This window comes from Tripterygium wilfordii, chromosome 16 (assembly GCF_013401445.1).
Source record: "Tripterygium wilfordii isolate XIE 37 chromosome 16, ASM1340144v1, whole genome shotgun sequence".
NCBI classification, from domain to species: Eukaryota; Viridiplantae; Streptophyta; class Magnoliopsida; order Celastrales; family Celastraceae; genus Tripterygium; species Tripterygium wilfordii.
Genome location: NC_052247.1, coordinates 2,924,256 through 2,940,728, shown reverse-complemented (window position 1 = coordinate 2,940,728; position 16,473 = coordinate 2,924,256). Strand labels below are relative to the sequence as shown.

Sequence of the window (16,473 nt, the reverse complement as noted above, 5' to 3'; positions counted from 1 at the left end):
AGCACCTATGATACTACTCACGACCTTCCCATTTGTGTTAAGAATTATCGGGATATTCATCATCTCAGTTAACGACCCATTGTTTATATTTCCTTCTATCCTTCTTTGAAAGATCCCATTCCAAACAAAAGGTTCAATTCCAATCTTTCTTGGAAGTACTATTAACATTTAAAAAAAATCAACATGACAAAAGATAGGCATTTCTTGTTAGATAAGGTTTGTAGGCCTTCAAAACCACTCCAAGGACAAAGAATCATAGATTGTAATCACTAACTAGAGAAAAACCAGTATGGATCATCATACTTTTTAGCGAGATTAACGACCAAGATCTCTCTACAACCTATATATATATATATATGTATGTATGTGTGTATATATATATATATATGTATGTATGTATGTTTATATCCTCAACATCGTTTCATCTATTAACCATTCCAAGATTAGATAGTTTGCTCTCTATTGTCATATCTCTATTATCCTTCTCTCAGTTGAGAATTACCAAATCAATGGCTTCAAAGGCTAGCCACTCCACTGGCTCCCTCGTCGTCAGCTTCGGCGAGATGTTGATCGATTTTGTGCCGACGGTTTCCGGCGTCTCACTGGCACAGGCACCAGGATTTCTCAAGGCTCCCGGTGGCGCACCGGCTAATGTTGCAATCGCCGTCGCTAGGCTCGGCGGTCGTGCCGCCTTCGTCGGTAAGCTAGGCGATGACGAGTTCGGCCACATGCTCGCCGAGATCCTCGATGAGAACGGTGTTAGCACGAAGGGGATCAGCTTCGATGAAGGAGCTCGCACTGCGTTAGCGTTCGTCACTCTGTGTGCCGACGGAGAGCATGAGTTCATGTTCTATAGGAATCCTAGCGCCGACATGCTTTTGACCCCCGAAGAGCTCAATCTCGAGCTCATTAGATCCGTATGTGACTGGTTTATTTTATTCTTAATCCTCGTCTTATAATTTTGTGATTATTGATCTCCGGTCTATGATCTTACCACGTCACTTATAGTGGGTCTCTTATTTAAATATGCATTAGTATTTATATAGTTAGAAACGAGCGCCAAACCTCGTGATCGCGTAAAATTCTAGTGTTTTAAATGTCGGTATCGAAATTATACCGGTCATGTTCATCCGTCTGTGAGAGAAATAAAGTTTGAAGTTCTCGTGAAAGTCATTATTAAAATATACACTTGAGGATTCTTTTTGGACACTTCAGGTATTAGATAATATTTTATTTTATTTATCTATAAACCAAAAGGTTAATTTTAATTATAAAAATTATTTTTTAAAAAAATATGTATAAACCGATTCGCATTTTGGTTGGTTCAACCAATTTTTGTCCAGTCCATCACAACCCGATTCAACCAGTTGACCCAATCAGCTCAACCCAGTATTTAAATTTTAAATGACAATGCTAAATCCTCAATTTTGTGACCTCAAAATACCCTTAAATTTATTGTGGAATTAAAATAGTCATTGATCAAAAACACATATAGGGCATACTTCACATCCAACAATCCACATTAAATGTGGATTTTTTGGTCATTTTTTGAGGGTCTCAAGCATTATCCGTATTTAAAATATCGTGTAAAATAGATCGATAAGCTTGATTGTAGAGCCATGATTTGAATTGAACAGGCGAAGGTGTTCCATTACGGATCAATAAGCTTGATTGTGGAGCCATGCAGATCAGCACATATGAAGGCAATGGCGGCCGCAAAAAAGGCCGGTGCACTGCTCTCTTATGACCCAAACAAACCTGAGGCTACCGTTGTGGCCCTCACCGGCGGAGGCGCGTGAGCAGATAATGAGCATCTGGGACAAGGCGGATGTGATCAAGGTTAGTGATGTTGAGCTGGAGTTCTTGACTGAGAGTGACAAAATTGATGATGCGGCTGCTTTGTCTCTGTGGCACCCCAACTTGAAACTTCTTTTGGTCACTCTTGGTGAGAAGGGGTGTAGATACTACACCAAGGTATGTTCAATTCAATTCATCTGTTTTCTTCTATTATTAAAGTTGGCTTTGAGTTTAACGATTCGTTGCGAATATATCGGGCTCGTAAGACTTTGTTTTTCTTGACAACCTAGGTTGATGAGAGAATTTTGATAAGTCTAATACTCCCTCGCACTTCTAGACTAGATTATGTCATACCCATAATCGGGCTCGTAAAACTTTGTTCTTCTATGTTGATGAGAGAATTTTGATAAGTCTAAATTTTGATAAGTCTAATACTCCCTCTCACTTCTAGACTAGATTATTTCATACCCAGAATCGGGCTCGTAAAACTTTGTTCTTCTATGTTGATGAGAGAATTTTGATAAGTCTAATACTCCCTCGCACTTGTAGATTAGATTATGTCATACCCAACAAGTGAACACTGAACAAGTAGAGGCCCGTCTAACAGAATCGAAACCTAACTCTGATTCCTTATCATAAATCACAGAGAAAATTTTGATAAGTCTAACACTCTCCCGCACTTGTGGACTGGATTATGCAATACCCGAGAATTTTGATAAGTCTAACACTCTTCCGCACTTGTGGATTAGATTATGCAATACCCAACAAGTGGACATTGGATAGGTAGAGGTCTGTCTGATAGGAATCCCTCGCACTTGTAGACTAGATTATGTCATACCCAACAAGTGAACACTGAACAAGTAGAGGCCCATCTAACAGAACCGAAACCTAACTCTGATTCCTTATCATAAATCACAGAGAATTTTGATAAGTCTAATACTCCCCCGCACTTGTGGACTGAATTATGCAATACCCGAGAATTTTGATAAGTCTAACACTCCCCCGCACAACACTGGATTATGCAAAACCCGAGAATTTTGATAAGTCTAACAGAATCGAAACCTAACTCTGATTCCTTATCATAAATCAGAGAGAGAATTTTGATAAGTCTAACACTCTCTCGCACTTGTGGACTGGATTATGCAATACCCGAGAATTTTGATAAGTCTAACACTCTTCCGCACTTGTGGATTGAATTATGCAATACCCAACAAGTGGACATTGGATAGGTAGAGGTCCGTCTGATAGGAATCCCTCGCACTTGTAGACTAGATTATGTCATACCCAACAAGTGAACACTGAACAGGTAGAGGCCCGTCTAACAGAACCGAAACCTAACTCTGATTCCTTATCATAAATCACAGAGAATTTTGATAAGTCTAACACTCCCCCGCACTTGTGGACTGGATTATGCAATACCCGAGAATTTTGATAAGTCTAACACTCCCCCGCACAACACTGGATAGGTAGAGGTCCGTCTAATAGGAAGTGGATACTGGACAGGTAGAGGTCCGTCTAATAGGACTGAAACCTATCTCTGATTCCTTATCATAAATCAGAGTGCACCCAAATCAACAAATATTTATTCTTCTGAACGATATCACTTTACAATACTTGAACGATATCACTTAACAATACTTGAGTCGAGAAAAGAGACTTTGTTGATTGAGAGAAGTTTGAGTTTTTCTTATAAACGACATCGTTTGGTGTTATCCAAACGATGTGGTATTATATATCTAACATCTATGCTTGTTCTCTTTGATGATTTCAACATGAAGAGACTCTTATATTTGGTTCACTAAGTCTAAATGTTTTCATAGTCATGTAAAATTTTCTAATTCTTATTGTTGATATTGCACAAATAAAGTACTTTCATGGGCATGTCGATACTTTCCAAGTCAAAGCTGTAGACACAACAGGAGCAGGTGATGCATTCGTTGGAGCCTTATTATCCCAGATAGTTGATGACCAATCTGTAATTGAGGTAATTAACCATTGTGATCAATCAATCACCACATTCATCAATAAGACCAGATTAACAATCTTTGCTGCTACATATATATATAGACTGATACATTACCAAAATTTGATTTCAGGACGAAGCAAGGCTGAGGGAAATACTCAAATTTGCAAATGGATGTGGTGCCATTACAACTACCAAAAAGGGAGCCATTCCTGCACTTCCAACCACATCCGAGGTCCTCACTTTAATCAACGGGGATCAATGGCCCTTTTTTCCTAATTTTCTTAAAAAAATTTCAAAGCTACTGTTCTAAACAACAATATTGTATAAATCCGACCGGTCATCCGGTCATGGCACCAAAAAATTTACTGGTTCATAGTTTAATGATTCAACCAGAGTTGGATCGCGTTCGAACCGTTTCAATGTAATAAATTGTTAAATATATATTTATTAAATACAAATAATAATTAAAAAATTCCATACTTCATAATACTCATAATAACATAGAAATAACATAGAAATGCTTGAACCAATATACTAATACAAGTTTTGTTATTGATAGTCGTAGAAAAGCTGTCTATTGGATAAAGTGTGGCTATAATTTGCAACCCACAGGGACCAGGTGTTCGATATATATCTCTTGTTTCTTATACACTTCAGTTTATATCTACATATATCTACATATTCCAATAAACAAACAATGTCTCATAGCTTTTAGTCTTTCCCTCTTTTAGTCTTATAGGGAAAGGTAATGCTTCTTGGATATTTTGGTTTGACAATACTTTACACTCAAAAAGAAGCGGGCTGCATATGAGTTAAACTTGTAGATGAAATTCTTCTTTCGTTTCGGTCCAAATCGACCGATTAAATCAGGAACCGGCTGATTCTAACCGAAAAAAAAAAAAAGAAGCCGATTCCAACATGGGTTTCATTCTCTGTTAAACATAAGATGTTGTTCTCCCCCATTTATGATTGATTTTTTTTTCTTTTATTTTCAGCAAAACAGACAGAGTATTAACAAGCAATCAAGCATGCAAAATCCTCTTATTGGTTTAGCTATGATGCTCCTCATATCATGATAATCTTAGTGATGTCCTAGTTATGATGCTGATATTATCATCTTAATGCTCTCCAAATTAAATAAGCAATCTCAAGAACTAGATGCTAGTTATTAAATGAATCAAATCCATAGACAAAATTTCAGCTTTGCAAACAACATTCATCCCTAGTTTTTCTTTTCTTTTCTTTTCTCACCAATTTGAGTAGTAATTCGGAATGAACGGAAAGACTCTCACACACCTCCTTTGTTAGCAGAAAGAGAATACTTTGGAAAGAGTTTGTTAACATCAGCTAGTGTAAAACAATTTAAATTGAAGGCAAATTCATCTGTCACAATTATGGATGCAAATCATCAAGTAAATAGCAAAAAGTGGTAGCTGACCACAAGCCAACAACATAATAATTTAACACCACAAAGTGTCTTTTAAACCTACATCAAAGCACCAACGAGAGATGGCTCGATTGACAATTGAATGGGTTAGGCATATGCATGTCCAATGTTCGATTTCAACGACAAACATATTTCTCAACATTATTTCAAACAAAAGCACTCTTGTTCCTCCTATTGTCAAAATATTGTTCACCCTATCTAGAAAAGAAGACCAAACATAGATTACACACTAAGACAATCCAAACACTGGAGGATGTGTACAAGAAAGAAACCTGGATGATGGAAGGGTGGCTGCCTCCCTTATACAAATGCTTAGCTTTAACCCTTCAGTCAATCAGTGCTGCGTCCATTGTATCTTCTTGATATCAATCCCTTCCTTTACCATTTCATAGAGTGGGCTCATCTCTCTCAACTTCTCTACCTGCTTCACTGTGAGCTCGACTGCCCTATCGATTTCTTCCTCCGTGGTGAACCTCCCAATACCGAACCTAATTGAGGTATGAGCCATATCCTCATCCACTCCAAGAGCCCTCAAAACATATGAGGGCTCCAAACTTGCACTGGTGCATGCACTCCCACTAGACACAGCCACTTCCTTTAGCCCCATTAACAAGCTCTCTCCTTCCACATATGCGAATGATAGGTTCACATTCCCTGCGTATCGACTCTCAGTGCTCCCATTCATCACAACTCCGTCTAGCTTAGCCCTAATTCCATTCAGCAGTCTCTCCTGCAAGGCCCCAATCCTCTTGTCATCATACTCCATCTCCTGGGCTGAAATCTCGCAAGCAGCACCAAACCCAACAACCAACGGGGTAGGCACAGTTCCACTCCTTAAACCTCTCTCTTGTCCTCCGCCGCTCATTTGGGGCTCCACCCGAACACGAGGCCGCCGCCTTATGTACAGAGCACCAACGCCTTTAGGGCCGTATATCTTGTGGCCACTCAAGGACATCAAGCTAACATTCCATTTGTCAACATCAACTGGGATCTTTCCCAAAGCTTGAGCGGCGTCAGTGTGGAAGGGAATTTTGAATTCCTTGCAGATTTTTCCGATTTCTTCGAGCGGTTGAATCACGCCAATCTCGTTATTCACTGCCATCACGGAAACCAGACCGGTGTCAGGCCTGATTGCGTCCCGTAGTTTCTGCAAGTCCACAAGGCCGTCGCTGCCAACAGGAAGGTAGGTAATCTCGAAGCCCTCCTGCTGGAGATGGCGGCAGGAATCAAGGACGCACTTGTGCTCCGTCTGAGTGGTGATTACGTGACGCTTCTTGTCCTTGTAGAAGTGCATCACTCCTTTGATGGAGATATTATTGGACTCGGTAGCGCCGGAGGTGAAGATGATCTCCTTAGGAGAGGCGCCAATCAGGTCAGCGACCTGCGAGCGGGCGGTCTCGACGGCATTCTCCGACTCCCATCCATAGAGGTGAGTCCGGGAGTGTGGGTTGCCATAGAGGGAGACATAGTAAGGAAGCATAGCGTCGAGAACCCGCGGGTCCACAGGCGAGGTGGCCTGCATGTCGAGGTAGAGTGGCCGCCCGGAGATCTGAACCCCTTTCACTACTATGCCGGTCCTCGTAGGGTCCTCTTGAGGCTCCAACGTGGCAGCTGCTGCAGCAGTAGAAAGAGGGCGGATGCAAAGGTTGGCTGTTGTGGTGATGGTGGAGCGGCGGAGAGCGGCAGCGAAAAGCTTGGAGGCCATGGCGCACCGTTGATTGTGTGAGAGACGGTGATAGCGTATACATACGGGCATGGGAGAGGGTTTATCGAGTAGGGGAGGTGTGAATCACGCAGTAGGACACGTGGAAGGTTAAAACGCAAATCCCTTTGTCGTTTTCGAGTTGATGCCTGACCGCCTCAGCTGGTGGGCCGGGCTTTTATGTTTGTGAAAGTCCAAGGCACTTCTTCGAGCTTTCTTCCTTCCGGCGACATACAGATCCCATCTCTCCAGTTCTTCCTCAGGTTGGTCGCAGACGCGGGAATTCCATCTCTCCGGTTTTTCTTGGATTTCTTGTCTTCGGCTGAAGAACAGTTGCGCTCTCCCACTCACAGGTGTGTATGTTATCTTCTTCTTCGAATTTTGGGCGATTTGTTTTCAGATCTGTCAACGCTCAAGAGCTTTCTCAGTATTGTATGATTCGGTTATTTCTCTGATAATCATCGCAACTGAAATCTAGAGTCTTACAATACGAATCGGATTTTAACGACTATGAATAGGCTTCTGATCTAAAAACTGATTAAAAGAAAATTAATTTGGGACCTTGTGTATGGACGGGAGTGGTTTACCTTTTACCTTGTGATTTAAAATTGATGACAAGAAATCCCGGTTGGGGCTCTAGTATAGTACTACTCTCTGATACTCTTTTATTTTTTCCAGGGTAACTAGTTTTATTCTCAATGTTTGTTTCAATTGCCGGTTAAAGTTGCTGATAATGGGGATAATTTTATATGATTTAGAAGAATTGGGATCCATTATACCAAAATCTGAATGATTGAATTGAAGGTAACATGTTAAACTTTTGTGTTCTGACTTCTGACTATATATATTTCATCTCATTGGAATGACAGCAATGTACAACAATGTTGGCGCCCAGCCTGGGGTGCCAACACCTCCCAAAAACAATCAGCCCGATCCATTCGGGAATGCTTTTTATGGAGCTGGTTCAGGATTAATCAAAGGTGGATTGGGTGCATATGGAGAAAAGATTTTGGGATCTAGTTCTGAGTATGTGCAAAGTAATGTAAGTAATATGTTAACTTTGAAACCTTCATATGTTCATTACATACAAGATACTTGTATACAGATGCCTTTAAGGGGTACTGTCAGTGCAGCTTCCCTCTATCTGGGATGGTTGGTTGTATTTCTTTGCGTAATGATAAACTTTAATTTTTTTTGTTGATGTTGTTTAAGGACAAATTAATACTTATGGCTTCATGCTCATAATCCCATATTCCCAAGAAAGGCTGAAAGGATTTTGAGTGATGAGTCTGGGATAGGAAAAAGGATTTTGTTTATGGGAATATTTGACTTCTAGTGGAAATAATGTCATTGAAGTACGAATAAGACTCAAATATACAAATTTGTAATAAGCATGGAGCTTTAAAATACATATCTTAGTTACCACTTGCCAGAAGTCGTGTCATCTCTGCCTTCCTCTTGATTTTCTTTTAATTGGATGGAACATGTGTTATTTGATTTTCGTCAAACAGTCGGACATTCCGGCATAAAATTGTTGCTGTAATCGACTATAGTTTGTTGTAAATCTACTGTTACATGTTTGTTCTGAGGACAGTTCAATGTTTGTGGTTTAATTGGCTTATTGATTTGAAATGAACAGATAAGTAGGTATTTCTCTGATCCCCAGTACTATTTCCAAGTGAATGACCACTATGTAAGGAACAAATTGAAGGTTGTTCTATTTCCGTTCTTGCATAGGGTAAGTGCTGATTGCAAAATTTCTTCTTCTCGTTGAAGTATTTACTAGTTAACAATCCGTTCTTTTTTTTTGGGTTGCTTTATATTCTTTCATTTCCTTCAGGGACATTGGACACGTATAACCGAGCCAGTAGGAGGCAGGCTATCATATAAACCCCCTATTTATGACATCAATGCACCAGATCTATACATTCCATTCATGGCATTTGGAACTTATGTTGTTCTTGCTGGCTCGTCTTTGGGACTTAATGGAAAGTAAGTTTTCTCAATCTCATCTTTAAACCCAACTAAAGTCTTATTTCGATCACATGAAGCCTTTTTGTGCTTTTCTGTGTAATCTAGGTTTGGTTTACAATGTCTACATCTAACTATTCTTTAAAACATTTTTTTCTTTCATAAATTTCTCAATCCTGGCTTTCTTTTCTCTAAAAATGATTCACTATTACAGTTCACCATAGTGGTTTGTTTCATCACATTGGTTTCTGTTGTCTAGATACAGGGGGCAAAGAAAAAATATTATGCAGTCTGGCAAAAATGACATTTTAGTGGCCGACTCTTGAAATTTGACAAATTCTCATCAAAATAGCCAAATGCAGCTACAACATCAGAACAAATTATGGGGAACAAATTATTGCGGAAATACAATTATTGTAGCCTGCTACATCCTGTTTGTCTCGACCCTACCCATTGAGACTTGTGCATAAGAATTGTTTACCTTTATCAAATGTGAATATGATAACGAAGTGGCTTATAACGGACCTCATATTTCTGTCCTGTTTATGTGAGTGGACCTTGTAGCACAAGTGGCCCTAAAATTACTGTAAATTTGTGTCCTGCGCCTAGATGGTATTATTTTGTATTCTACCTTTTTTCATGTTAGATTTTCAAAATTGCCGCTTCTTGTGTTGCACATCTGTTTCACAATATCATAAGATGAAAACTGTATATTTAAAGTTATATATTACTAATTTACCATAGTATTTCATTATGTCTCTCTTCCTCTAACATTGGAACGTCTTATTAATTTTTTTGATGGATTTCAGGTTTAGCCCAGAAGCTCTTAATTGGTTGTTTGTCAAGGGGTTGCTTGGCTGGTTTATGCAAGTCATGTTGCTAAAAGTGGCATTACTCTCATTGGGCGGCGGAGAAGCACCCTTGTTGGACATGGTGGCATATGCTGGGTACGCTTTCACTGGGTTGTGTTTTGCTGTTCTCGGAAAAATTACATGGAGATACTCGTACTACTTTTTGATGCCATGGACATGCTTATGCATGGGTATTTTCTTGGTGAAGACAATGAAGAGAGTCCTCTTTGCCGAGGTGAGGAGTTATGATTCAAGCAAGCAACACTATCTGTTGCTCTTCATTGCTTTGGCACAGTTCCCACTTTTCATGTGGCTTGGCAACATTACTGTTAACTGGCTTTTCTAAACTGCATACTCTTTCTTGTAGCTTAAGAAAAAAAAGAAATCCGTATTCATATAGTTTCGGAATATTATAGAAATTTCGGCTCTTTCAGTTGATTTATCTAGTGGTTAAATTATGGTTCCTGATATTTCATCATCCGCCCTCTGGTGCCTGTCTGTCTTTGTTCTTGAATGTTTAGCTATTTTTTTCAACTTTATGGTGTTTGATTTTCAGCAAACAACCTATGGTTAAATTTGGGATGGAGGTGTTGGTGGCTAGGGCAGTACCTTCAATGTTAGTATTGCATCAATGAATGCTAGAATTTGTACATGTCTCCATATTCAAAATTACCACAACTGAATTTTTTTTGACAATAAACTAGTTTTTTTCGAATGGAAGAATTTGACAACATATATGTAAAGTTTATTTGGTAGTGAGGATGAACTACTCTGGATGAGTCTATTGACTGCCATCATTCCGACTAACGCATTCTGAAGCTGGTCTTTGGCCTCCAGAGCAGAGTGGGATGGTAGGTGCACAACTTAAGCAGTTGTTTGCGAGGCTGCCCCTTACAGGTTTGATGGTACCGTCACTGAAACGTTGTGGAAGATTTCCTGTTAGAAAGTTGTTATCCAGGAACAAAGTTTTCCATGGGCTCCCTAGCTTTTCTCCATACTCCATGGGGATAGGACCTGAGAACTGATTATGAGATAGATTTATTGATGTCAAGTTTTCAATCATGGTCAAGCTTGCAGGTAAATGGCCGTGCAACTGGTTGGTATGAGCATCAAGCAACTGAAGGTGAGTCTCTCTTCCAGGATTCCTGATCGGTTCAAAGATGGTGAAGTGGTTAACCGAGATGTTAATGCGTATGATCTGTGGCAGGGTGAGAACTTCTTGACGAATAGGACCTGAGAGCCTGTTGTTACTCAAATCTAAGTTTCTGAGTAGTTGGAGGCTACTTATGGGTGTAATATGTCCTGAAATAGCATTTTGGCTTGCAGAAAGTGTTCGTAGCTTTGCTGGAAGTTTTGGTATAATTCCATAGAACTGGTTGATGCTAATATCCAGTATGTTGAGCCGCCATAATCCGGAGAGGTCAGGAATTCTCCCGGAGAGTGAATTTCTTGATAAGCTTAAGTAGGTCAAGCTGCGCAGACCCGAGATATTTGCAGGAATGAAACCAGAGAGGTTGTTCTCTGATAGATCTATACTTTGAAGTTGCTTGAGTTGAGAGATCTCATCAGGGATACTCCCGGTGAAGAAATTCTGCGAGAGTGAGATTATTGTGAGCTTCTTGAGATTGGAAATGGTTGGTGGAATTGGCCCTCGGAATTTGTTGTTATGTAGATTAAGGATGGTGAGTTCTGTCAAGTTTCCTATTGCTGGTGCTAGAAACCCATCATATCCAATGGGATCAAGATCGATCGCTGTTACTCGACTACTTGAATTGTCTGAAGGGTATGAGCATAAGATCCCCAGAAACTGGCCTCCTGAGCTCTCACACGGATCAACAGAGAAATCCCAGCTACCAATGTACGAGTACGATGGAATTGAAGTTGGATCGATCGATTTTTTGATCAAGCGAAGAACTTGGGTATCAGAATCCAGCGTTTTAGATTGAACAAATGACCCCAAAAACAGAGAGAGGATGATTATTAGGGTTTCAGAATGTGAAGAGGAGATTATGGAAAGCAATGGCTTGGCCATCTTCTTCTTTTTTTCTTTTCTGGAGCAAATTTTGTGCAGATATCTGGGATTGCTTTGGTTGCAGAAAGCTCCTTATATTGCCATGGGGGAATATAGTTGTGGCCATGCCAAGAACTTGGATTACAATAAAGATAAGAAGATGGTTGTTTGGTCTAATATAACAATATCAACCTACCTTTCTTTCAAAAACAAAAGAAACTTAGAACAGAAGTACACAACAAATGAACCAGAATTACAAAGGATAGAATATACTACTGAAATGGTATGGATGCAACTCACAAAATGCTTAATACATGCAACAATGAACAATCTATATGTAAATACGTAAACGCGTATGCAACAATCTATACGTCTATGTATATACATACACACATACATATGGAAATACGTAGTTTCATCATCAACCTATTGATTCATAACTAATATAGACTCAAAGTTTTGAGTCTAACCAAGATCGGGTACTGTAAAGAACTCATCATCGTCGTCTGGGAGCTCGATTCTAGGCTTCTTGAGGGGCATGCTCGACTTGGGAGGTCTGTAAGAGCTAACGTTGTTTGATTGCGACATTGGAAGCTGAGGAACTTCAGCTGCAGCTAAGGTTTCCTGCGGAAGTTGCTCACCAAAGAGATTCATGTCTGCTAGCCATTCAAACTCCCCAAACTCAAGTTGCTCTTTCTGAGGGAAAAAAAAAATAGAGTTATTAGTCGAAATTATGAAAATGTCTCAAGGAAAGCCAATGATCGGGCATCAATGTGCTTTTTATACCGATAAAAACAACACTGATTCAGTAACATAGGCTGCTAGGATCACAAATAAATAGTACTACTATAACAAATAGCTATAGATATCATGCAGAGTACTCTGCATAATCATGTTTATTACCTTGTCGGAAGATTCAAAATCTGACAACTGTAAGAACTCATCAACAGCCCATGGAGAAGTGAAGCTGGATTGTGGCTGCACAGGAGTTTTTGTCGATGTTTGCTTCGAACTATGATTTGGTGGTGGTGGGTCTAAGCTGCTCTTTTCAGTACCCTTGGCGCAGCAGCTAGAGCTCAAAGCTACCTGAATACCAGTAGCCAGGAACCGCTGGTGATTAGCAGAAAGGTTGCCAGCGGAATGTATGGGTTCATCACAGTCCTTACAGAAGAGGGCTCTGTCTTCAACACAGAAAATGAAAGCTGCCTTCTCCTGCACACAAATGAATGAATGTGAGAGTGAGCAATATTGGATAGAAAATCTAATCCATTTACGCAGCCAAGCTAAACAAGTTTAGGGTTCAACGAAAAAAGGCGACGGTAACAGCTGGACGACAAGTCTTTGTCACTTATCTTCCAATCAATTATAAAGCTTCAGAGTTCCAATTTACAGCGTGGCGAACTGGAAGCCCTAATACAATTTACAATGACCAAACTAACGTTCCTTAGGTATTATTATGCCTTCTAAACACTTTGTTTGTGAACTCATAAGATAAGATCCAGCCATGTAAAGTGTAAACTCAGGAGCTATTGAGGGCTAAGGATGGATGGAGGGAGGGAAATGATATGAATGGCAATAGATCTCTATATCTGCTATAGGGACAAAATGTGCATAAGGTGAGGCAACAGCTTCTGCACATTTGATTCAATAATGGCTCCACAAAGAAAATTTAGGAACTTGAAGTGCTCTGTGAGCTTTGTAGAATTTGGGGACAAAATCTAATCCCAATGGAGTTCCCAAATTAGCATGGAAGCTCTACACAAACATTCCTCAAATTTTCTAGACATTCAACGAAAATGATAAACATCCCAGCAGTTGATATCCTAGTTGTTGAGTTGGACATACGGGTTCAAGTAAATTCATAGACTCCACGTGTGTCGCATGATGCACATGAAATCCAGTGCTACAATACAGCAACTGGAATAACTGAGATACCAATTGCAGGGATCCCTATCATAAGTGCTAGTCACAAACTCTAAAGTCTAAACAACAAACCAATAATCATTTCTAGAAGTCTAGAGAACACAGAATTGAATCACATAGATCAAGTAAACTACATCAGAAGAAGGATAAGAAATCAACATTACTTGGCATATATCACATCGAGGGAGCTTGTTGGAGAGGCATTGAAGGAGAAGCCTCTGGTGCTTGCTTGCTAACTTGTTTGCGGCATGAACTTCCACATCACATTTCTGGCAGAGAGCAGCCTCATCTGCACAACAAATCACTGTGGCTGGAGCTTTCTCACATACATCACACTGAATCTTCATTATCAAATCCTTTTTCTGTTTCTCAATCTCTGTGCCCTCTTAACTGATACCCACCTCTCTATGTATTCCTTCAACCTTCTTGATAAATTTGAGACACCCACATGAGAGATTTTCACAGAAACAACACAACAAATGGTTCTGGACAGGTTTTTGTCTAATGGGTTCGACAATCTCTTTGGTATGAACACTTGATCATGAGCAGGACAAGAAACGGAGGAAGAAAAGAAACATAATTTGAGAGATTGATCAAATATAGAGACAAGGAAGGAGAGACAGTGTGTGTGATTGAACTAGTACAGTGAGCAAGAAAACATGTGGAAGGTACAGGAAGTGAAGTGATTGGTGGAGAATCCACGGAGATAAGGCTTAGGGATTTTGTGAATCAAAAGCAAGAAAGGGAGTTCTTACAGCAATGAAAGGTGGGGTGATGCCCCATTCGTGGTTGTGGTTCTTCCTTGTGCTTGTCAGTATCTATCATAAAGGCTATTTCTAAGTACATGCCTCCCATTATTATCTGAAATATCAGTTCAAAAATACGGTTTTTCAATTGGAATTAAATTTTGAATATCCATATATCTAATCAAGTCAATTATCAACCGAACGATCTCTCGTATCATCCTATTAAAATAGTAAAATGACACTCTGTTACCATTATTTGATTCGCGGAGAAACATAAATGACACTGTTTTAACTTAATAAAATTAAGGAAAAACCCAAATAAAATACTGTTTACTCAAATATCTCAAATCATTACTAGAAAACAGCCATAAATGTATGCTTCATAAATCATTACTATCAAATCTCCCGCAACCAATCAACTTCATGTGTCAATCATGTCTCTTCCAGTTGGAAATTTCAAGCATGCGCTTGAGATTATTCTCTGAGGCATTTCATCGAACACATGTCATGCTAGGCTTCTTGGCCACGATACTTTAGCCAAGGTATTCCATGCGCGGAACCTGCAGACAGGGAAGAGTGTGGTATACCAACAAGAGGATTTGCTCCGCACGACTTGTGGCACACCAGCAAGCCTTGTTTTCTCCATTTCACTACTCTACCATCCCTAATATATAAGCACAATTCGATCTCCCGGGTTTGCAAACAAAGGCTTGAATCCGTAATTAGGAAAGAAAAGGGAGAGACGGTGGAAGAAGAATATAAGATGGATCATGCTTGTAAGGTGTTCGATAAAATGAGTGATAGAGATGTGGGGAGGGAATAGGAATATTTTAGGTTTCTAATGGTCCCATATCAAAGTGACGTCGCTTTGATGTCTCTCACGTGCGAGTCACATGAGCTCTGTTAGTGTGTTTAATGGAGGTTGGATGGAAGGGTTTGGCAAGAGAAAAATGTAAGTTTATGGGTGTCCTTTTAACGATTTGAATCGAAAGGGGTGCATTTAGAAATGGCCTAAACCATAGGAATGTTAATGACTTTTAGTCTTACAATAATCAAGGTTAATGTAACTTTTCGTTTTCTATCATTAAGATAATTGAGGTTAATGTAACTTTTCGTCAGAGAATGTTCAAACATTGCAACTTAATAACCGAAAGTTAAAATTTGTTCCAATATAGTAGTTATGACGATTTTGGGATTTTCATTTAGTCCAGTAAACATAATTTAATAAAGAAATAACTTAAAAATAAAGACAACAAAGGAAGGAACATAGGTCAAAGATAATCTTACTAATTAAACATTTTATTCAAAAGATAACTGAATTATCTTTTGTTTTTGTTAAACCATGGAGCAAAACATCTAATACTGAAAACAGCAAATGATGAAGGCAAACCCAAAGTAAACCTGAAAACCCTAATTCCAGGCCTTCTCCTGGAAATATCTCTGCGGATGTCTAGAACAACTCCCATGGCAGCCTTGTTCAATCCCTTCAACGATCTCTTCAGCTTATTATCCTTGATGCTATCTTGGTCCGAGAAATGGTAACTCTTCAAGAAGGCATTCCTCGAGTGCCAATAATCACGTCCATAGGGACGATTAGAGGGGCTTTCATAATTATCCCAATGATAACCATGATTATAACCGCCGCAGGTACATGTGTTATATGTTATAGTGTCGCGATTAAGTTCAAGAGAACCATCGCGACACAAGTTGAACGAATTGGAGACGATCATGGGGCAGGTTTTGGAGGTTGGAATGGCAAAGTAGTGAGTGTTCATGATCCTAATGTAGGCTTTGTATAGTGTTACATGTTATTATTTATATAGAATCAAGGGTTAGGCTATAATTAAAAGATTATTTAGTAGTTGAACCATAAGTTGTTTGGTGGCTTTGGTTGCACCCAAGATTTATCAACCTTAGAACTAATGTGTGGTCTCTCAAATGACTATTTAATAAGATATATTTTAATTGTGATTCATAGTTGATAGAAGATATAGAAAGTGTTGAGATGATTAATAAAGAAATATGACTAAGGTGATCATCATTAGCTCTAAGTAATTTT

At 39.4% G+C, this 16,473-nt stretch overlaps 5 protein-coding genes and 1 pseudogene across 6 annotated transcripts; 2 read left to right on the top strand and 4 right to left on the bottom strand.

Moving 5' to 3' along the window:
• Positions 1-219: 219 nt before the first annotated feature.
• On the top strand, positions 220-4,352 carry LOC119980643 (annotated as a pseudogene).
• LOC119980641 (cysteine desulfurase, mitochondrial-like) lies at positions 3,635-7,099 on the bottom strand. 2 transcript variants are annotated; one of them, XR_005463923.1, is made up of 2 exons: positions 5,483-7,099; positions 3,635-3,770 (listed from the first exon to the last, which is right to left on the bottom strand). XR_005463923.1 is itself a non-coding variant. In XM_038823431.1 (1 exon), the coding sequence occupies exon 1, from the start codon at positions 6,964-6,966 to the stop codon at positions 5,545-5,547; it is 1,422 nt and encodes a 473-aa protein (XP_038679359.1). In that variant the 5' UTR covers positions 6,967-7,099; the 3' UTR covers positions 5,194-5,544. The 2 variants fall into 2 exon arrangements, 1 of the variants encoding a protein (XP_038679359.1); XM_038823431.1 differs by lacking the exon at positions 3,635-3,770 and having other exon boundaries at positions 5,194-7,099.
• Positions 7,100-7,114: 15 nt separating this feature from the next.
• On the top strand, positions 7,115-10,212 carry LOC119980644 (protein YIF1B-like). Its single transcript, XM_038823434.1, has 5 exons — positions 7,115-7,265; positions 7,782-7,954; positions 8,552-8,650; positions 8,753-8,904; positions 9,693-10,212. Exons 2-5 carry the CDS (start codon positions 7,784-7,786, stop codon positions 10,078-10,080), a joined length of 810 nt encoding a protein of 269 aa, XP_038679362.1. The 5' UTR covers positions 7,115-7,265; positions 7,782-7,783; the 3' UTR covers positions 10,081-10,212.
• Positions 10,213-10,478: 266 nt separating this feature from the next.
• LOC119980642 (leucine-rich repeat receptor-like serine/threonine-protein kinase BAM1) lies at positions 10,479-11,795 on the bottom strand. The gene has a single exon (XM_038823432.1). The coding sequence runs from the start codon at positions 11,764-11,766 to the stop codon at positions 10,516-10,518; it is 1,251 nt and encodes a 416-aa protein (XP_038679360.1). The 5' UTR covers positions 11,767-11,795; the 3' UTR covers positions 10,479-10,515.
• Positions 11,796-11,917: 122 nt separating this feature from the next.
• On the bottom strand, positions 11,918-15,367 carry LOC119980645 (B-box zinc finger protein 24-like). The gene is made up of 3 exons (XM_038823435.1): positions 13,833-15,367; positions 12,649-12,957; positions 11,918-12,441 (listed from the first exon to the last, which is right to left on the bottom strand). Exons 1-3 carry the CDS (start codon positions 14,013-14,015, stop codon positions 12,211-12,213), a joined length of 723 nt encoding a protein of 240 aa, XP_038679363.1. The 5' UTR covers positions 14,016-15,367; the 3' UTR covers positions 11,918-12,210.
• A 306-nt stretch (positions 15,368-15,673) lies between these two features.
• LOC119980646 lies at positions 15,674-16,184 on the bottom strand. Its single transcript, XM_038823436.1, has one exon. It carries the CDS (start codon positions 16,142-16,144, stop codon positions 15,734-15,736), a length of 411 nt encoding a protein of 136 aa, XP_038679364.1. The 5' UTR covers positions 16,145-16,184; the 3' UTR covers positions 15,674-15,733.
• Between the last annotated feature and the right edge of the window lie 289 nt (positions 16,185-16,473).